This window comes from Oryzias melastigma, linkage group LG6 (assembly GCF_002922805.2).
Source record: "Oryzias melastigma strain HK-1 linkage group LG6, ASM292280v2, whole genome shotgun sequence".
NCBI classification, from domain to species: Eukaryota; Metazoa; Chordata; class Actinopteri; order Beloniformes; family Adrianichthyidae; genus Oryzias; species Oryzias melastigma.
The window spans coordinates 5,662,357-5,675,015 of NC_050517.1; the positions used below are offsets into that span (position 1 = coordinate 5,662,357).

General features: G+C 38.7%; 2 protein-coding genes across 3 annotated transcripts in view; one reads left to right on the plus strand and one right to left on the minus strand.

Moving 5' to 3' along the window:
• The window catches only part of LOC112139176 (carboxypeptidase A1), a 10,744-nt gene extending 7,432 nt beyond the window's left edge, over window positions 1-3,312 (minus strand). The window contains exons 1-2 of one of the 2 annotated variants that reach the window (XM_024261877.2): window positions 3,077-3,312; window positions 2,417-2,537 (exon numbers count right to left, since the gene is read on the minus strand). In XM_024261877.2, coding sequence (XP_024117645.1) covers window positions 2,417-2,481 — 65 coding nt within the window. In that variant the 5' untranslated portion in view covers window positions 2,482-2,537; window positions 3,077-3,312. Of the gene's footprint in view, window positions 1-2,416; window positions 2,538-3,076 lie in introns of those variants that run through there. The other variant, XM_036212209.1, reaches the window with a different exon arrangement.
• Window positions 3,313-6,400: 3,088 nt separating this feature from the next.
• tes (testis derived transcript (3 LIM domains)) overlaps window positions 6,401-12,659 on the plus strand; it is a 24,676-nt gene continuing 18,417 nt past the window's right edge. The window contains exon 1 of the mRNA XM_024261906.1: window positions 6,401-6,557. Coding sequence (XP_024117674.1) covers window positions 6,531-6,557 — 27 coding nt within the window. The 5' untranslated portion in view covers window positions 6,401-6,530. The remainder of the gene's footprint in view (window positions 6,558-12,659) is intronic.

Genomic DNA, 12,659 nt, shown 5'->3' on the forward strand with positions numbered 1-12,659 from the left:
AGCAATGTCGCTCAAAGCACCCCCACCTTAGGGCGACTGTGCCCGCGCACAGCAGATCCCCACCCTTCCGAGTGCGCCTTTACGCATAGCACATCTCCACCTTTCCGCGTGCGCGTTTACGCACAGCACATCTCCGTCCTTCCACGTGCGCGCCCGCGGGGCGGGGAAAGAGTAGAAAAGACTAGAGAGTGAATTCAAAAGTGAAAGTTACATTTTTCATAGTATTTCAGATGTACTTTGCTCAAAAAGTATTCAGTAAAAATGCTTCATATTTTCAGGAGTAGTACTCATTGAAGTACTAAGGAGGTCTGTGGAGGAATGGTGAAGTACTAAATTGATACTGAGGAGTTAGTTCCACCCAAAGTCAGCCAAATGATGTAAAGATTAGACCTTATATGGCATTTTTGATGTTTTTTTTTTCTGAAAAACTATACAAAAAAAATGTTTTAGATTTTTAGGAGAAGATTTCTATTAAGGACTAAGTAGGTCTGTGACGGATTTATAATGAAATACATTGATGATTGGGATGAATTCACAGCCAAAATTAAACAATTTTATTTCACTAATACAAGAGATTTTGAGATTGATTTTAAAAAAAACGTAATGCACAGTTTTTTCTAATAAATAGCATAAGCATAAAAAGTAATGTGAATGCATTCATGAGGAGTAAAAATATAATGTTTTCTAAAGAGTCTCCAGGATCTTCCAGCGAGCACGGACAGGCTACTGTAAGTCTTGTATGAAACTCGCAGAAAAAAAAAATCCAATGAGGGCTGATTTGACCACGGAAAAACGAACAGCGGCTCACTTGACCGCAGTACCGCGGGCGCTCTGCTCTGGCTTGCAGCCGTCAGATCAAATTTCATCTTCCCACTTTTATTAAATTAAAATATTAATTACAATTGTTGAGTACGAAACTATGACGTCCAACTTAAAACAGCAGCATTAAAAAGACCTTATGAAAATGTAAATAAATAAATATAACTTCCACCAAGTGGTAGGAAACTGCATTCAGATCCCGCTGCCCTCGCGGCCATCAGGTCCAGGACAGAATTTTTCGCGGCCCACTAGGGGGCGCTCGAAGACCAATAATGGGCCGCAGCCCCATGGTTAATAATAACTGGTTTAAAGCCAGCTCCTGATTGGTCGGTTTAAAGCCGGCTCCTGATTGGTCGGTTTGAAGCCGGCTCCTGATTGGTCGGTTTAAAGCCGGCTCCTGATTGGTCGGGTCAAAGCCGGCTTCTGATTGGTCGGTTTGAAGCTGGCTCCTGATTGGCCGGTTTGAAGCCGGCTCCTGTTTGGCCGGTTTGAAGCTGGCTCCTGATTGGTTGGTTTAAACCTCGCTCCTGATTGGTCGTTTGAACCTGGCTCCTGATTGGCCGGTTTAAAGCTGGCTCCTGGTTAGTCAGTTTAAAGCCGGCTCCTGATTCGTCGGTTTAAAGCTGGCTCCTGATTCGTCGGTTTAAAGCTGGCTCCTTATTGGTCGTTTTAAATCTTGCTCCTGATTGGTCGGTTTGAAGCTGGCTCCTAATTGGTCGGTTTAAAGCTGGCTCCTGATTAGTCGGTTTAAAGCCAGCTCCTGATCGGCCGGTTTAAAGCTGGCTCCTTATTGGCCGGTTTAAAGCTGGCTCCTGATTGGTCGTTTTAAAGCCGGCTCCTGATTGCTCGGTTTAAAGTTTAGCCCTGATTGGTTGGTTTAAAGCTTAGCCCTTATTGGCCAGTTTATAGCTGTCTCCTGATTGGCCAGATTAAAATTGGGACCTGATTTGTTGGTTTTAAAGTCGGCTCCTGATTGGTTGATTAAAAGCTGGCTCCTGTTTGGTCGGTTTAGAAATGAACTCTGGTTGGTCAGTTTAAAAGTGCCTTCAGATTGGTTGCTTTAAAGCTGACCTCTGATCGGTTGGTTTAAAGCTTGCTCCTGATTGGTCGGTTTTAAGCCTGCTCCTGATTGGTCAGTTTAAAGCTGCCTCCTTGTCGGTTTAGGGTTAAAGAGGAGTGGTGGTCGGCCGAGGGGAAAAAACAGGCTACAAATTTAAATAAATCACCTCAAAATGAGGTATTTAACAGCAATTACGAGGTTAAAAATCACTGCAATTAAAATCAACTAATTAGAATACTTAGTTACAGGTTGCGCTTAATTAATCGCTTTAAAAAATGTATCGCATGACAGCACTACATTTAGACGTCCACCACATAAGGCAACTGTTTCAAACTCCAAGCTAAGCAGTAAAATTCATCAGAATAATCCTTTTTTCCCCGTTTAATTGCTTAAGAAAAAGACTGAGAACAGAAAGCAGGGTTACGTTATTTATTTTTTTTTAAGAATCTCTATGTACAAAGGTTTTGCACTGTGCTGCAGATGACAGTCACAACCCAGAAGACACAAATGACGGAGTATTTTTACTCTTCCACTCACCCCTTAAATGTGTCCCTGGAGTATACCGTCACAAGCAACGCAGCAAACGTGAGCAGCCTCATCATTTACCTCCGAGGGGGAAGCTTCCTTCTGTCGTTTGATGAAGAGAAATTCTGTTGACCTTTAAAGACAGAAAGATAATTGGTCAAATTGATTGTGAACGTTAACACGATAATTCCAGTAAAAAAAAGCTCGTTCAGACACTTTTCTCCTTCAAAATCTGCTGGAATTATTGTGTCAGCGGTTAAAAAGTTAAAGATTTTGTGTTTAAACGTCACTGATGGCACCTCGGGTGTTAAAGGGTTAAAAATAAAAACCTAAAATATTTTGAAACCCTTTTTTTGCGCATTTACATCGGTTCCTCATTCCTTCATTTCCTTCTTTGACTGACATACAAAGACACAAGTTTGATCTTTTTTAATTTACCGTTACAACACTGATACATATGCTGAAAATGTAGAACTTTCTATTTTTTGTCTGGTTAATGGGATAAGTGATTGTGGCATTTATTGCTTATGGTTGTATAACAATTTAAAAAGATTGTAGATAATTATCTTTATGTAGGAATCTTTATATGACAATACTGCAAAACATTTTTACAAAATCTGGGCATGTCCGCATTTGAAAACAGTTCAGAACACCACTAGTTGTTGTACTCACTAACGCAGCCTCTTTCCAGTCTCTGGTCTTTGCATCTTCGGGTATTTCTTATGCAACCAAGCTGACGAGGTCAAAACAAAGAGTGGAAAACAGCTGAAGAATTCACAGGCGCCTTTTGAAAAACAGACGGCATCCACGTCCAGCAAACTGCTACATTCTCATCGTAGTCTTCATTCTTTCTCAAGCAAATGAACAACAAAAAATGGATGTGAATTCTGTTTAGGTCACAGTGGAAATAGCAGTGTGAGACGCTCTGCTTCCTTTTTTGAAATTCTTTTGAAACAGGTGGTAAAGCTCTTGCAACAGAGAGAAAAAAAATAGGAATTGAAGTATTTTAGAAATGGTAACTGAAAAAACAACCAATACCTTTAAAAGATCTTCATACAAATTATTTTGAAAACTAAAAATGATTTGACATCAGGAGTGTCGCACAAAAGGGCCAAAATCCAAAACACACCTCAGGTCGCGGGCCAAACAGGATAAACATTTATTAAACACTCAAAAACTAAATTTTTAAAACTTTAAAACCAAAACTTTTTAACATAATTATGAGCTAGATATATAACATTACCTGCAATAATGCTAGTGTGAATGCTGTAAACTGAATTTGTCCACTAAAGATGCTGATGATGATAGCTGTAGATGCTGAAATTGAGAGCTAAAAACGCTGAAGACAATAGCTGAGGACGATAGCCAGCTAAAATATTAGCTAACTGCCAAATTAGCCTAAAAACAAAAACAAATTAAAACTTAGGTTAGTGAAAACAGCTAACATGTAGCTAAAAATACTAGCTAAAATTCAACATCCAAAAAACTGACAAAGCCTAAATTAGCCAAAACAGCTAGCATGTAACTGAAATATTAGCTACACTCCAAAATAGCCTTAAAATTCTGAGTAAATGCCAAAATAGTCCAAAAATATATAAAAATGGTAATTTTTAAAACTTTAAAACCATAACTTTTTAACATGATTATGAATAATAAAAAGGCAGGAATATTATTCCAGAATAAATCAACTTAAACCTTAAATAACTTTCAATGTCTTACTCTCCTTAAAAAATATATTTTTTCAGAATTATTCAAGTTATAAATGAACGCAAGATAACATCGGGCCATCAATAACAATAAAATAAATAGATCTGGAGGATAGAATGTCCCAGAGGGCCTGATCCGGCCCCCGGGCCTTGACTTTGACACATGTGAATTACATGGAAAAGCTAAGGCCTTTGTACAGAACTTCAATAAACACAAATAAACACAATTTTTAGGAAACTATTAATTGTAAAATTGAAATTTTAATTAAAATTCATTTTCAAACTGAATTATCTTCGCAAATGTCGTTTTATTATTTGAAAGTCTTTTGAAGACTTGTTCTTCCATCATCTATCTATTTGTCCATAGGTGTTGGAGACTGTCCAGATGCTCAGTGCACCTTGAAGATGTCCAGGCTCTTTTTAACAATTTAAAAATGTTTACAAAACAACTGAGTCTGACATACCAGAGCTTTGATTTAGGAATTAGAAAAAAGATGTAGGAATCAGGACTTTTATGGAATAGTGTTCAATGTGAAGAGAAATTCAACAGCAGAGGGAAGAAAGTTCTCTGTAACTGAAAGTAAACAGTCCACAGAAGTGATCAATCATTCACAGGCTCACGTTGAATGAGACGAACCTTCCGATACTGTGTGGAGTGCCGTCATTGACCTATAATATAAATACTGTATAAAAAAAAACAAAAAATAAACTACTTGAAAATACAAAACTCAAGTGTCAGAGAAAAACAGCAACAATCCCCCTCTTAAAAATACACCATTTTTTTTTTTACTTGTTTTACATAAACGTACATTTTTCTGACAGCAGCAGATATGCTAAGATCATTTGTTAAAACATAATTTCTTCATGGAAGAAAATGCTAAAGAAAAATATGGAGAGAAAGTAGTCTCATTTGATTTGTTTGTGTGTAGTTCTTGATTTGTAACTCATACAACACATTTTGTGTATAACTATGTCTATTTGCAATTGTGTATTCCCATGTACAAAAACAATAAAACACAAAAATAATTTACGCACACATAATCTTAATCAACAGCAGCTTGAAACTAACTACGCACACAAATATGCACAAAACTGCATTTACGAACAAATCAAATGTGAGATCTTTTCACGATTCCTGTATAAATAATGTATTTAAATTCTAGAATGGTGGGTCATTGGAATTTTCTTATCAGCTGCTTTGAACTTATGCACAAAATACACACAAAATGAATCGTATGAGCTACAAATCAAGAATTACACACAAATCAGATGAGTCATTTTTCTCTCTATAGAGGGAAGGGTTAAGTTCACACCTATGGGAAGGCCTGCTGATAAAACTGTGCACTCACATGACTCTTGTTGAAAGATAACACAAACATGAGCTGTTGGTTGTGTCATTTCCTTTAAAAGGATCGGCTGCCGCTCTCACAGGAAGCTCGCTTTTCTTCTGTTATTGAGGCTAATCCGCTGCGGTTTGACAACAATTTCAGATAAAGCCACACAGTACCTTGAAACATAATTAAAAAAAAACAACCAAAAATGTTTTAGTAATGTTTTTAATAAATAAAAAAAAGAAAAAAAATTTAAACAACTACCTTAGCAAATGTACAGAGCAACGCCCCAAATCACACGGATAGAAAATGTCATGTTTGACTTTGTTTTTTTGTAGATTTAATTGTGTAAACCTGTGAACTGTAACTCTGAATTTGTAAACTTGCTGCAGCACATCTAAGTCTAATTTGATACAGGATGTTTTATTTTGAAGGGAACCCGCTGTTCTGCTGAAGTTGAAATTGTTATATATAGGAAGATATAACACTTTATCACTGTAGTTATTTATCCCTAAATATTTAAAAGCTACATTTAAAAACAGAATGTCTTGAAGACTCACTCCAATGAAAATTGTGTTTTTAACATGTTTTTGTAGCATTTTTCTGATGATGGAGGAAATATTTATTTAAGAAAAAAAGGCTTAAAACTGCATTTCTGAGTATTTATTTATTCAAATAAAAAAAAACTCCCAGTTGTGATGCAGAAAGTGAAATGGGTCCATTGTGATTCATCCACCTGTCAAATAGATCCATGAGCGTCTTAGTTTCCCTCGTCTGAGCTGGATTCTGGATTTAAACTGTAGACTGGAAAGTTTGGAAATCACCACCGTTTTTAATGTACTGCAGTGTTAACATGGACTCTGGCACGTGTGTCCTAAACCTTTCCAGCATTTGCTTGTTCTGAATGCATCAGCGCACCATCAGATTTGGCCTTTTATTTTGAAGGGCTGGAATAAGGAGGGTCTTTTATTTTGTAACGCGGAGGAGTTCCTCGGGACCTCCGGCAGGAACTCCGAGGCCGCTCCTCTCTCTCTCTCGTGTCAGAGCCTGGTGCGGTTCGGGAGGCTCGGAGGAGCAGCTGGAGCGGAGATGGAGATCGAGAGGGAAGTGAAGAAGGTGAGTTTAGCCGTCAGCGTCCACTTCCGGTCTGCAGGGCGAAGGAGAAGGGGGTTCCCGGCGCGAGGCAGGTGCCCGCGGAGAGCCGCGCGAGAAGCTCAATTCTGGACACTTTTCAGAGTCTGACGTGAACTCGGAGTTCGTCAAAGTGAAGATGTAAACACAGGAACCGACATTACGTTAGTTTACCCGCTCCAGCCTCGCGGCTTCCCGCCTCACTTCACTTCCAGTTTCAGCAGAAGCGGCTCGGAACCGTCTCCGCTGAGCGGCTCGAGGAGGTCCTCACGCGGGGGTTTAGTCTTTGCAGCTAAAGCAGATAGAAGCGGTCCGGATCCAGTCCAGTCTGCAGTTGTGGCTCATAAACCTGCTGCAGACGTGTCTGTGATTGTCTGCTGATCCCCGGGATTCACGGCCTGCACAGACCTGCAGACACCAGCCAGCGGTGGGAGTATGATAATGAGGGGGATTGGGCTTATGATGCTTTCTAGTCTGTCAGCACCATGCTCAAAGACAAAAAAATCGAACAAGTGTGGGTCATAAGGATAGCATGAGGTCTAATTATTGCTTTGGTTTTCATGAGCTCAGACTCTAATCAGCTTCAGGAATCATCTTACAGCCAGATGTGTTGTTCTGCTCATCATTAAATAAACCCTTCTTTTTGTTTGAGTTAAAAGACTCACTCTGATTTATCATGTTGTTGCAGCATTTTAATGATGACAGAAGGCATATATAAAAGAATTTAAGCTTAACATTGCATTTCTGAGTATTTTTATTCAAATTGTCAATCAGGAGCAGATGAAAAACTCCTATTAAAAAACAAAGTGTCTATTCGCACGTACTTTTCAAATCACATGCGGCCAGTGCAACCACTTTTTTAAAGAGCCTGCCGGGAAGCTCTGAGCAGCCCCATCCCACATCCTTTTGCTGAAGAGCCTGAAGGATGAAGGAGCGCCGGACATTTCTGTCAGGAAAAGATTCCAATCATTCGCCAGTTTCACTGAAGCCTTGGAAAAATATCAATGTGGAAACTTTTACTGCAGTCAAATGAGCCGCCGTTCGCATTTCTGCGGTCAAATCAGCCGTCACTAGATTTTTTTCTGCAAGTTTCATACAAAACTTGCTTGCTGGAAAATCCTTAAGACTCCGCAGAGATTTAAACGTGATATTATTGCTCCTCATGAAAGCATTTTACTAGTAAAGCAAATGATAAATGTGTGAAATTGACTGTGAATTACTGTTTTTCTGTTGTTTAGAATTCCAATCACAAAATATCTTGTAGCACTGATATAAAGTTGGTTAATTTTGGCTGTGAATGAATCCCAATCATCAATTTAGTACATTATAAATCTTTCATAGACATACTTAGTACTTTAAACAAAATTTCTTCTGGAAATATAGAGCGTTTTTACTGTAAAGTTTTTAAGAAATCCACTTATGAATTATCACAAAAGGTGAAAGAAATGACACAAGTTTACTGGCTTTGGCTGAGAATATATCTTGATTGTAAATTTAGTACGTCAACATTCCTTCACAGACCTACCCAATATTTCAAAGAGTACTACTGAAAATATGAAGTGATTTTACTGTATAGTTTTTGAGAAATACACATATAAATTACCATAAAATGTCAGTTAACAGGTGGGATTGATTCCTAAGTTTAAATTTAGTACATCGCCATTCTTTTACAGACCTACCTAGTACTTCAAAGAGTACTACCACTGAAAACATGAAGTATCTTTACTATACATTTTTTGAGAAAAGTACATCTGAAATATTATATGAATGTCTCATTTTTACGTCAGTTAAAAGACTTTGGGTGGGACTCATTCTTGATTCTTAATTTAGTACACACTTAAAATGTGTGGCCAACATGAATTTACATCAGTTATTACAATTTGACACATGTAAATGTGTGCACGCAATTCAGCAACGTGCACGTTGGTCACTCTTAAAACATGTGACCAAGAAAAAAAAAAGTCACCTTGGACGCAGGTAAAATACTTATGGGCAGTGATTGCTGCTCACACGTATTTACGTTCAAATAACATCAGCCATTAAAAAGATATAGTGTCTGTGATATAGAAAATATGCTCCTGCTCCTCTCCATTCTGATCCTCCACCTGTAGATCCATGAACGTCTTTGTTTTCCTCGCCTGAGCTGGAATCTGGATCTAAACTGTACGACTGGATAGCTCCAATAGTGCATTATGCATTCAAATCAAAAAGTGTCAGAAAGCGTCAAAATAGAAACACTTTTAGAAGACTTCCTTTACCACCACCCTACTGTATAAAAAAAGCAGTGGTCATGGCTCTATGTCTGGCGTCCACGGAACCAGAAGTGCATTTTTGTGACTTCAGCATGAACTTCAAGTTTCGACTGAACCACCAATGTTCTGCCAAAAGCAGATTTCTCACTGAAACAAAGTGTCTCCTGTAGGTTTCTGAGTTCTGATGCAACACTCTGACTCATCAATGACTCAGTGAACCAGAGCTCTTAACCCCAGAATCTAAACTTCCTCCTTTTAATGTGTGGACTGCACCTCTTTGCAGAGCCTGATGTTTGTCATAACTGATGGTGAAACTGTAAAAAAGTTCCCTTTATCTTTAAAGCAGAAAGTTATTTTGTCTCCTCCAAGTGCTCCTGCTAGATTCCTTTTGTTTTAGAGTTAAATGTAGATCTCAGTCCTGGACTGTCTGAACCTGAAGATCTGTCAGCAGAGCAGAAAATTGGAGCCCAAAGTTAATGCTGAACAGATGAGCAGTTGCATCAAATTAGAGGTGTTTTTAATTTGATAGCATATAATGAAAGGCTCTATGGTTACAGAGGAAGGACGTCCCAGTTTTCTGAAAATGAAGGGGTCGTTTGAGGTGAAGGGGAAGTGATAAACATTACTTCAAACAAAACTTAAAAAAAAAAAACTGACAGAAACATCTTTTCATTACCAAGTAGAAATCTAGAACTTACTGCAGCTATAGTTTAGTTTGTATCTTGCACTTTGTATGAAAGAAGTAAATGCTGTCAAAGTCAAGGCCCGGGGGCCGGATCCGGTCCTCCAGGTAATTCTATCTGGCCCACCAGATCATTTAATTTTATTGTAATTAATGACCCGATGTTATCTTGTGCTCATTTTTAACTTGTATAATTTTGACAAAATATATTTTATATTGAAAGTTATTTAAGGTTTAAGTGGATTTATTCTGGAATAATATTCCATCCTTTTTACTATTCATATTTATGTTAAGTTGCTGTTTTAAAGTTTTAAAAAATTGGCATTCTGATAGATTTTTGGACTGTTTTGGCATTTACTGAGAATTTTAAGGCTATTTTGAAGTCTAACTAAAATTTCAGCTATATGCTAGCTGCTCTGGCTAATTTAGACTTTTTTTAAAAAAAAAAGTTTTTACGGCTATTTTGAAGTTTATCTATTTTTCCAGCAACATGCTAGCTTTTTTGGGTAACTAAGTGTTTTTTTGTGTTGTTTTTAGCTTTTTAGGCTAATTTGGCATTTAGCTAATATTTTAGCTAGCTATTAGCTTTAGCATTTTCAGCTATCAACTTCAACGTTTTTAGCTATCAATTTCAGCATCTTCAGCAGCCAAATTCAGCTTACAGCATTCACACTAGCATTATCACAGGTAATGCTATATATCTAGTTCATAATTATGTTAAAAAGTTACGGTTTTAAATGTAGTTTTAGTGTTCAATAAATGTTTTTCATGTTCGGCCCGTGACCTAAGGTGTGTTTTGGATTTTGGTCCTTTGTGTGACTGTAGAAAAGTAATTTAGATCGAAGTATTCTAGATAAAACTTACATCCATCCATCCATCTTCTTGTCCGCTTCTTCCCTTTCGGGGTCGCGGGGTGCCGGAGCCTAACCCGGCTACTGAAGGGCGAAGGCGGGGTACACCCTGGACAGGTCTCCAGTCTGTCTCAGGGCCTCAATCACACACACATACACTCTCACATTCACACCTAGGGGCAATCTAGAGTCACCAATCAACCTATGAAGCATGTTTTTGGACGGTGGGAGGAAGCCGGAGTCCCCGGTGAAAACCCAGGCATGCACGGGGAGAACATGCAAACTCCACACAGAAAGGTCCCAGCCGGGATTCGAACCGGGGCCTTCTCGCTGTGAGGCAAGAGCGCTAACCACTGCGCCACCGTGCAGCCCATAAAACTTACAATTTTTACTTAAAAAATTGAGAAAAATGTCGTTATTAAACTACATTAATAACAATAACATTTTTGTAAAATTTCAGTCAGGTTTTAGGACGAACTACAGTACAGAAATGACTCCTTTAAAGATCGTCAAATATCTTAGAATTCATTTAGAATCAGGAACTTTCTGTTCTGGTACCACTAGATCTAGTAGATCATCAGATTTTATTAGACAGACTGTGAGCCTCTCAGGAACTGTTCTGAAGTTTTTTTTTCCTTTTTTACAGGTCAACACTTTTATGTTAGTATGGATACATGCTCTTCAAGAATTGATGGAATAAATTGTGGGGTTCCTCAGGGATCGATTTTAGGTCCTATACTTTTTAATTTGTACATTTTGCCTCTTGGGGAGACACAGCGTTGACTTTCACAGCTTTGCTGATGATACACAGCTTTACATCGCTGTGTCTCCTGATGACCTTGAACACTATTTTAATTTGTATTTTAGTCATAAAGTCGTGGAAGGCTGAGAACTTCTTACAACTCAACCAGGACAAAAGTTTTAGTCATTGGTCCTAATTTTACTACACCTTCAGAGTTTTAAACCTTCTCTTACAAAATGGACCCGTTAAGCAGGACTAACTGGTACCATTTCTGGTCCCCCATTGGTCATAGGTCCATAGAAAAATGGAATGGACCTGTGAGGGCGGACCTTCTGTCGTCACATGATGTAATCCATTGATTGGTGGAAAGGTTTTACGACAACAGGAAGCGTTTGACCAGCACTTTTCCCGACTCAAGATCCAAACTGAAAGTTTTGTCCTCTTATTAGCTGTGTTCTTCTTCGTCCAGCGCAACAACAAAATAACAAAAATATAAAATGATCAAGGGGGCTGGATATAATCATCCAGCGGGCCGGATCCGGCCCCCGGGCCTTGACTTTTACACGTGCCGTAGATGTTTTTAAGAAGAGGCTCAAGACCAACTTTGTTAACATAGATTTTGGTTAACTTTATCTGGTTTATTTATTTTAATGCTTTTATTTGACAGATTTAAATACTTGAAATGATTTTTGTCTCAGTGTTTCGTTATGGGGATCCTTTGTGTCAGGGCTTGCTGGTTTGGTCTGTGATTGTTGCCGCGGTGCTCACCCTCACTGGGGCGGCTGTGGTCCAGCATCACAGCCTCACGGCTGTGGAATGGACCCTGTTGCTGTCCCTTGTGGGAGGAGCCTGTAGTGATGCTCCAATGGCTGAGCTGCTCCTGGTATAACTAGATTTCTGATATATTGTTTTCTGACCGCAGATTTCCAATTGTAAAGAAGCGCTTTGAGCTGCTCAAAGCAGGAGAAGACCTTTCATTTATACACTTTTATCATGTATTCAGCCATTAAAACATTGTTTTCATGTTTATGGCAGTTCCTTCAGTGAATCTTTGTGTGGAGTCAGTGAAATACAAACTTATGCTGACAAATTACACACTTTATTTAAAGAAAATCTTTGGAAGAAAATTGTGGAGACTTGAGGTCATCTTCACTCATCATCCTGGACTCATTCGGTCTTGTGTTGCTCGTCAAGAGAAAGAAGTCTTCGGAGACTCTGCTGGTGTTGGGAGGTCCACTGATGGTCTCTGGGGGCGTGGCCTACATTCCTCAGCTGGACTGTTGACAACCTCCTGGAATCCCATGAGACTTTAGGGCATATTGAAAGGGCTTATTGACCGTATATGGTCAAAGTTATGAAGTTTTCCATTGATTTTTAAAACAAAGACAGATGTTGAGGATAGAAAGGAGATAAATGGAAGGAAAGTTTTTTCAAGAATTGGTTCAGAAATGAGAAATAGTTTCTGCTCAGAGTACAAACATCCAATCCTGATGAAAGGACAAGTTCATTTTAAATGAAAAACTGTCAAACAGACACTGCTTGTGTGGGTGTGTGTGTGTG